This window comes from Scyliorhinus torazame, chromosome 14 (assembly GCF_047496885.1).
Source record: "Scyliorhinus torazame isolate Kashiwa2021f chromosome 14, sScyTor2.1, whole genome shotgun sequence".
Classification (NCBI taxonomy): Eukaryota; Metazoa; Chordata; class Chondrichthyes; order Carcharhiniformes; family Scyliorhinidae; genus Scyliorhinus; species Scyliorhinus torazame.
In genome coordinates, this window is record NC_092720.1 from 197326315 (window position 1) to 197335351 (window position 9037).

Here is a 9037-nt window from a genome sequence, read left to right on the forward strand (position 1 = left end):
CGCAGAGGGTGGGCCATAGGGCAACCAGTGCTGCCTGGGATGAGGAGCGGCAGCTTTAAGCTTGAGGAGTGTGGCCAGGAGGACAGGCCTCCAGTGCTGAAAAAAGATTAACGACCTACAGCGGGCAGCATGACTGAGTAGACACCAACCCCCCCCCCCCCCCCCCCAAGGGAGCATCCACCCCCCAACTCTCCATGTGACCCCAACCCTTCCTCCACCCCCTCTCTGATCAACTCCCCGAACCCTCCACTGAACCACGTGTCGCTAACGACGCCCCCTCTGTGTCTCCTCAGGAAAAACTCTCCATAATCGGCGGGAGAGGGCCCAGACTGGCAGAGGTTGCTGGATTTAAGAATCCTCACCTCCTTTGAGGAGCGGGCCCTGGGGGTGACAGGCCGAGAACAAGGCGGTCACCATGCGGAGGCTGACGGATGGCGCAGAGGTGAGGATCCACCGAGCTCCATCCGGGGGTCCTGTGAAACATTGTCTTACTGACTGACCCATCCCTCCCACTGACCACATGTCCATTCTCCTGTGGGTCCTTCAGCCGACGGTGCCAGCCCATCCCGGGCGCCCCCCTGTACTGCCTCCCACGAGACCATCTCGGAGTAGAGCTCCAGGGATGCAAATGTTATAGTCGCGGCACAGTTGTCAACCCCACCCTCCACCAGCGCAGATACACACACCTCGGTGGGACATGTTAGTGGTCAGGCTTCGTGGGCACAATCTGGTGAGCACCACACTGCTGTTGATGCACATCTGGTGGACGCAGGGACCCCCAGGCGAGACAGCAGGCGGGGGCCTTCTGGATTCCAGGACCCAGCTGGGCCCCGCTCTGGTGCTGAGCCTTTAATACAGAGGTACCCGGAGCTGATGGAGACGATGTATAAGCAGGTAGAAACATCAATACTATTAGATGTATACTAAGATAATATAATATACTCACTGACAATTTCATGCCTTCTAATATCCCATGGGTATATTCTAAATTTGCAGCGACACCAGGATCCTGGCGGCATTCGCAATTCAATTCCAATTTTTGTCAACTGACTATCTTCCCAATGCAGCTGAACCCAATTTTATGCCTTGTCTCATCCTCTAGATAGGTTAAGTGAGTGGGTAAAATGTAGCAAATGCTGGGTACCTCTTGAAAATGTGAAATTGGAGGGGCCGTGGTGCTGCCGTCGACCCTGTTGTGGAGAGCGGCCTCGGCGGCAGAGGAGGGAGAGAGAAAGAGGTTGCAGAGTACTCACTAGGCATCTTGGCCTTCTGTCTCGCCTTTCAGAATGTCGTACCCTGGTTACCCCTCGTCTGGCTACCCAGCCTACCCTCAATCAGGTGGACAGTCTGGATAGCCACAAGCTGGTGGACAGTACCCCTTTCCCCCTGGTGCTGGAGGGGCCTATCCCCCAGGTGCTGGAGGGGCCTATCCCCCAAGTGCTGGAGGGGCCTATCCCCCAGGTGCGGGTGGGGCCTATCCCCCAGGTGCGGGTGGGGCCTATCCCCCAGGTGCGGGTGGGGCCTATCCCCCAGGTGGGGGCGGTTCCTACCCCCAGCCCCCAGGTGGGGGCGGTTCCTACCCCCAGCCCCCAGGTGGGGGCGGGTCCTACCCCCAGCCCCCAGGTGGGGGCGGGTCCTACCCCCAGCCCCCAGGTGGGGGCGGGTCCTACCCCCAGCCCCCAGGTGGGGGCGGTTCCTACCCCCAGCCCCCAGGTGGGGGCGGTTCCTACCCCCAGTCCCCAGGGGCAGGCGGGGCCTACTCGGGTAGTACCTACCCCCAGCAACAAGCTGGAGGCTATCCCCAAGGACCTTATCAGGCTGGTGGGGGTACTTATCCAGCCTCTTCAGGCAGTTACCCTGCACCTCCAGGTAACCAGTCAGGGTGGGGAGCTGGTGGCTCTGGATATCCATCTCAACCGGTAGGTGCGGGTGGCCCTGGCACTGCCCCTGGTTACGGAGCCCCTGGTTACGGAGCCCCTGGCAATGGAGGAGCCCCTCAGCCCGCTGGACAAAACTACTCAGGTGGTGCTGCTCCTCCAGGTGGATATGGATCTGGCCCACAGCCGACTAAACCACAGCCTTCAATGCCGAACATCGGAGGCCTTTCGATCGCAGGCGCAACTCAAGGCACCAGTTCAATGCCGAACATCGGAGGCCTTTCGATCGCAGGCGCAACTCAAGGCACCATAAGACCTGTTGCCAACTTCAACGCACAGAGTGATGCTGAGATTGTACGGCAAGCCATGAAGGGAGCTGGGACCAATGAACAAGCAATAATTGACATTGTCGCCAACCGCTCAAATGATCAACGACAGAAGATCAAATTGGCTTTCAAGACCCATCGGCAAGGATTTGATCAAAGACCTGAAATCCGAACTCAGTGGGAACATGGAGGAAATCATCCTTGCCCTCTTCAAGCCCACCACTTACTCCGATGCCTGGAGCCTGAGGAGAGCAATGGAGGGAGCTGGAACACAAGATCGGGTCCTCATTGAGATCCTTTGCACCAGGAATAACCAGGAAATCCGGGACATTGTACGCTGTTACAAGGACGAGATGGGCCGGGATTTGGAGAAGGATTTGAAGAAGGATACAAGTGGCCATTTCAAGAGATTACTCATCTCCATGTCCCAGGGCAACCGTGATGAGAATCAGACCGTGGACATGCAGAAAGCAACAGCGGACGCGGAGAGATTGTTCCGGGCCGGGGAAGGCAAGCTTGGCACCGACGAGTCGACCTTCAACATGATTCTCGCAACTCGCAGCTTCCCCCAGCTCAAGGCCACGATTCATGAATACGGCAGGTTAGCGACCCGGGAGCTTCTGAAAGCTGTCGACCGTGAGTTTTCGGGAGATGTGCGCGACGGAATGCAGGCCATTGTGCAATGTGTGGCCAACCGTCCAGCATTCTTCGCTGAAAAGCTCTATAAATCCATGAAAGGACTTGGCACCAGTGACTCGACTCTCATCCGAGTTGTCGTCACTCGTAGTGAGATTGACCTCGTTCAGATCAAGCAAGCGTTTTGGGAGAAGTACCAAAAGGGGCTGCGGACAATGGTGGAGAGTGACACAAGTGGGGATTACAAGCACCTGTTACTGTCAATTATTGGCAATTAATTCTAAATCAGTAGCTTCTGGGTGACTTCAGGAATGGAGAGAGAAAAGGGACAATATTCCTTCTCTGATCTTTATACACTTGATAAATCTTATGCTGGAGTTGAAAATCAGGGGCGTCATTCTCCGACCCCCCAGCGGGTCGGAGAATGGCCGTTGACCGCCGTGAATCCCGCTCCCGCCGGTTGCCGAAGTCTCCGGTACCGGAGATTGGGTGGGGGCGGGAATCGGGCCGCGCCGGTTGGCGGGCCCCCCCGCTCAATTCTCCGGCCCGGATGGGCCGAAGTCCCGCCAAGAAATTGCCTGTCCCGCCGGCGTAAATTAAAGTAGGTATTTACCGGCGGGACAAGGCGGCGTGGGCGGGCTCCGGGGTCCTGGTGGGGGGGGGGGGGCGCGGAGCGATCTGACCCTGGGGGGTGCCCCCACGGTGGCCTGGCCCGCGATCGGGGCCCGCCGATCCGCAGGCGGGCCTGTGCCGTGGGGGCACTCTTTCCCTTCCGCCTCCGCAACGGCCTCCACCATGGCGGAGGCGGAAGAGACTCCCTCCACTGCGCATGCGCGGGAAACTTTCAGCGGCCGCTGACACTCCCGCGCATACGCCGCCGCGATGTGTCATTTCCGCGCCAGCTGGCGGGGCAACAAACCCCGTTTCCGCCAGCTGGCGGGGTGGAAATCCTTCCGGCGCCGGCCTAGCCCCTCAATGTCGGGGCTCGGCCCCCAAAGATGCGGAGCATTCCGCACCTTTGGGGCGGCGCGATGCCCGTCTGATTGGCACCGTTTTGGGCGCCAGTCGGCGGACATCGCGCCGTTGGCGGAGAATTTCGCCCCAGGTCCGTGAAAAGTAGCAGTTGTGACACCAGGTTGGGGTTTGTCCTCTCCAGCCGCCAGTCTGTGGCCTGGACGGGTGGGGTACCCGTCCCCTGAGCAGGCTGCTCCCTGGCCCTGTCAGCTCCGACCCTGGCTGCTCTCTGACCCTGTCAGCTCCGACCCTGGCTGCTCTCTGACCCTGTCAGCTCCGCCCCTGTCAGTGAAGAGGGCAATCCTCTCTCGGTCACTTTCCTCAATCGGAAAGGGCAAATCCTAGCTTCTTGAGTAAGTTTACAAAACGTGACTTGGAACTTACTTTGAAACTACGATGCTCTTTTACGGTGGGGATTCCCCCTCGCTATTACCCACCCGATTTTGGCATTCAGATGAAAAATGCTGTTCGACGGTTTGAGGAGCTGTGGCAGCCAGATTATCCTCTGATTTCCCTCCCTCGAATGAATTTGGAGTCTCGGTCCATTTCGCTCTAGATTTCGCCTTTGTTTGCCCATGGCTCGTCAGTGAGGTGCTGTAAACCCAGCTTTGAACATCTCCCTATCCATTTCCGCACCTTTTGTCCTGGAGCCTATCTGGAGCCCAGCTCCATGGTGTAGCCTCAAGGGTTTTCAGTACTACCTCATGGGTGCTCCCTCTGCTTGCGAGAGATCTCGCCCATCGATCCAGTGCATCGTCATGTTGAAAAGTCCCGTGTGGTCTGAAGTGAAGAAATATTGTCTCTGAATTATTACGTAAGATAAAAGAGTCTGTTGAGAAATTTGGGAGTATCGCTTTTGTCCCCGGAGGCTGCTGTGTTATTCTCTCTATAATCCGACGCGATTTGAATTTTTTAAAAAAAGATTGCGTTCCCTGAACTAGTTATTGCATGAAACACCGTCTCCCTCCGACTGTGAAGCTGATCTCAGAGCGTTACCTGCGGGTTTGGGTGCCAATGGAGGTAGTGAACCCCTTGTGCTGAGGGAGGTCCCTCCAGCAGGCCCTGCCCCCTCACCTCCCCCTCCTCCACTTTAACAGGATTCCGTCTCTCTCGAGCTGAGTGGTGACCCTCGACGTTGCTCCGATTTTCACTCTTGCGTCCTGGTAAATGTTCCCTTGTTCTGCTCAGCTTTGCAACAGGAAACCTATAATCTTCTGCACTAAGACGAATTTGAGAATTCTATATTATAGCCCGATATTACTCTGCCACGCTATAGCTCTTGTTTATGCAATATGTGCCTTGTATGCAAAGTGCTCATTTAGATTCGATTTTGTGTTTCTAGGATTGGAAACAAAGAATGTGCTTGTAAATGTGTGGTGTCCCCACCGGACCTGAACCTAACATTGGCCATAAATTAATATTTTTCTCCCCAAGTCTGGATATTTATAGCTGCCAAAACTAACCTGTGATTTTTCTACACTTCATTTTGCTCAGTTTTAATTTTTTTAAACTCAGACGGCTCTTGAGCTGTTCTGAAACAATCTCTCTGGACTGGGGTGGGGCGACAACTTGGAAAATAAAATGTTGGCTGGTGTCAGCGGCCCAGGACTCGCTCTGCTTGCTCGCCCATGACCCCTGCTGGAGAGTCCGGCAGGGACCGGATTTAAGCTTCAATGCGACGCACTCTGATGGTGAAACAGCCTGACGCCGATCGCTGCCGAGGCTGTGAAACTTCGGGCCAGCCCCCGCAGTGAGCCTCAAAACCCGCCCCGAACTGTCAGCCGCATTCACCAAGTTTAAATGTGCGGAAACCTCCAACTCATCACTGTTCACGTTTCCTACTTTACAATTATGTTGCCAATATTCTCAGTGACGTTTAAAAGTTTCAATGTTAGCAGAAATACAATCACTGTAAAAATGTTCCCGGGGTGCAAAGTATTCCTGTGGTCTCTGTCTTGATAATCTTTCAAATTCCCAGTCCTAGGTTTTGCCATTATTACATTAATGACATAAAAATAAAACATCGGTGATTTGGAAAAAAAAGAGAAAATGTGAAATTGTCAGGACTGGGAGGAAGAATAAAAGAGAAGAGAATGAACTCAATGATGAGACATTGGGGAGCTCTGAGGGAATCCGTATTAAAGTGCATTAACCACAAAGGGCTACCATGCAGGTACAACAAAGAATCAGGAAAACTCCTGAGACATTATTGTTTATTGCTGCTCCCAAATCATATTTTCAGGGACGTATTGAGAATTTCGGCTGCTGGCGGGTTATTAGAAGCGTCTCCATCTGGAAAGTATCAACTAGCATTAAAAATAGAAAACGCTGGGAAGACTCAGCAAATCATGCTGCATCTGTAGAGAGAGAATGGACTCAAGTATTTTTTTTACAGATTTCAAGCATCTGCAGAATTTTGCTTCAAATTCAATTCGTTCATCTCGGCCCACTGTTGCTAATGGGGTGGATGCCTGAAGATTATGTATAAATGAATATTGATGCACTGTCCGGGTGTGAACTGACTGGTTAATATCTGAATGACAGCATTAGTAATCGAACAGAAGCACAGAACTCAAATCAATGTGACATGAAGTATTAAGGTGAAATAAAACATGCGTCTCTGGGTGGGATCGAACCACCAACCTTCCGGTTAACAGCCGAACGCGCTAACCGATTGCGCCACAGAGACAGCTTCATTGGAGCATTTCAAGCAAGCATAGAAAATTTACGAAAGAAACGGTCTCGTATTGCCCATGTCATATCAAGAAATTATTGCGGATTCTGGAAACTGATACAAAAACAGAAAAGGCTGGGCAGTCTCAGCAGGTCTGACACCTTCTGTGGAGAGAGACCGGAGCTGACATTTCGAGCCTGGATGACACTTTGTCAAAGCAGGAAGACTGCAACAATAGCCCTGTCAATAACCCTCCTCTGGCCTTCTACATTCAAGCCATTTATTGAATTTTCTGCTTCCAGATATTCGGAATTACCTGAAACCAATATTAAACTATATTTTCTGATGTGCAGTAAGGACAATCTTCTCAGTTACCAAATCTCGATTAATTTCTCGAATTATTTTAAACAAGGGAAAGTGCCTTCATTGTTTGTGGCCATTCAGACGGTTAAAGAATAATACAGTCAGGAACAGATCCTTCCAAGCCTGTACTGTATGCCACACCTGGCCAAAATCCAAAAGAACATAGAACTTTAATAATAGTTAAAAAGTAGAACCGGAGCAAAGTTCACTCTTCAATCTCCTCTGATTCCATTTCTCAAAGTGTTTCCCAACATTCACAAAGCTGGAGATTGAGTTTTTTGTGTTGCTTCGTTTCCATTTTCTCCACTCCCAACTGGCTATATTTTCTGCTTTGCGCCCTCCTCATTTCCTCATGACCAGGTGTCAGGAAATTCGTTTGTATGGAGAGACTACCGAGACGGAAATTATTCTCTTGTTGATACAGAAGGTTAAGTGGGCATTTGATTGAGGCGCTTAAATATTTTCCGGTAAAGCTGAGAGAGCAAATTGGGAGAGACTCTTTTCCCTGACAAAAGAAAACCTGGAGATGACGATTTCAGATAATAGTTAAAAAGGAGAACCGGAGCACGGGAGGTGTGCTGAGGAGATTCTCGTCTTCACAACGGTTTGAAATCAGGCCGCAGAAGCTTGCACTCGGTTATGAAACCGATTGTGTTATTAAAAAAAACAGCCTTTACACACATTGATTCTTGATTTCTTAATGCGTTTATTTTGGAGAATACACATCAAAATAATGGCTGCCGTGACTCGGATTCGAACCGAAGTTGCTGCGGCCACAACGCAGAGTGCTGACCACTATACGATCATGGTGCCGCACATCAGCCGCCAGTGCACCGCACAGCTGCCGATGTACTTGGCACCAAGTCAGGCGTGGAATCAACCATGCCCTCGCACTTTATGACTCTCCAATTACAGTTTTAGCAGATACACAGTTTGGATACCTTAACCTTTTTGCCATAATGATGTTACAGCAAAGGTCGGTCGGCTAAATCACGAAGATCGGCCCGCATGGGTGGCTAATTCCAGCCACCGAGGCGGAAGGTTGGCCGGCATGGGTCGCAAAGGATGGCCGTTTGGTATAAATGGGTCCTTTTCTTTGAGAAATGATTGCTTGTTAGGAGTGGGGCAGGTCAAAAAGATACAACACAGGAAACTTGCTCCAGCATTGTGGATGTTGAAGAAAGCTTTGGGACACTGAATCAGAGGTAAATGAAGGGCCAACTAGGGCTGGTTTAGCACAGTGGGCTAAACAGCTGGCTTTAAATGCAGAACAAGGCCAGCAGCGCGGGTTCAATTCCTGTACCGGCCCCCCCCCCGAGCAGGTGCCGGAATGTGCCTAAGGGATTTTCACAGTAACTTCATTGAAGCCTACTTGTGACAATAAGTGATTATTATCAGGTTATGCGAATTTTGAGGGGGTTCGGGGATTTCTCAGGGTATAGGCTAAACATGGGGAAGAGTGAATTATTTGTGATACATCCAGGGGACCAGAGTAGAGAGATAGAAGGCTTGCCTCTAAGGAAAGTGGAAAGAAACTTCCGATACCTGGGGATTCAGATCACTAGGAGCTGGGGAACCTTGCACAGACTTAATCTGACACGGCTGGTAGAACAAATGGAGGAGGACTTCAAGAGGTGGGACATGCAGCCTCTATCGCTGGCGGGCAGGGTGCAAGCAATTAAGATGATGGTCCTCCCGAGGTTCTTATTTGTATTTCAATGTCTCCCTATACTAATCACCAAGACCTTTTTTAATAAAATAGACAGGAGCATCACGAGCTTCGTGTGGGCAGGGAAAGTTCCGAGAGTAAGGAGGGGGTTCCTTCAGCGTAGTAGGGACAGAGGAGGATTGGCACTACCGAACTTGAGCGATTACTATTGGGCCGCCAATGTGGCAATGATACGTAGATGGATGATGGAGGGTGAGGGAGCGGCGTGGAAAAGACTGGAGAGAAAGTCCTGTAAAGGGACGAGTTTAGAGGCGCTGGTGACGGCGCCGCTACCGATCTCACCTAAAAAGTTTACCACGAACCCGGTGGTGGCGGCAACATTGAATATCTGGGGACAGTGGAGGCGACAGAGAGGGGTGCGGGGAGCCCTGGTGGGGTCCCCAATCAGGAACAACCATAGGTTCGCCCCAGGAAGAAT

At 51.9% G+C, this 9037-nt stretch overlaps 1 protein-coding gene and 1 non-coding gene across 2 annotated transcripts; one reads left to right on the forward strand and one right to left on the reverse strand.

Annotated features, from left to right (window-relative positions):
* Positions 1-2084: 2084 nt before the first annotated feature.
* Positions 2085-3228, forward strand: LOC140389105 (annexin A7-like). The gene is given in 2 exon segments (XM_072473264.1): positions 2085-2335; positions 2337-3228. Coding segments are annotated over 2 exon segments (1032 nt in total). The 3' UTR covers positions 3118-3228.
* A 3240-nt stretch (positions 3229-6468) lies between these two features.
* trnan-guu (transfer RNA asparagine (anticodon GUU)) lies at positions 6469-6542 on the reverse strand. Its single transcript has one exon. It is a non-coding gene; the product is annotated as a tRNA-Asn (tRNA).
* Positions 6543-9037: the final 2495 nt, after the last annotated feature.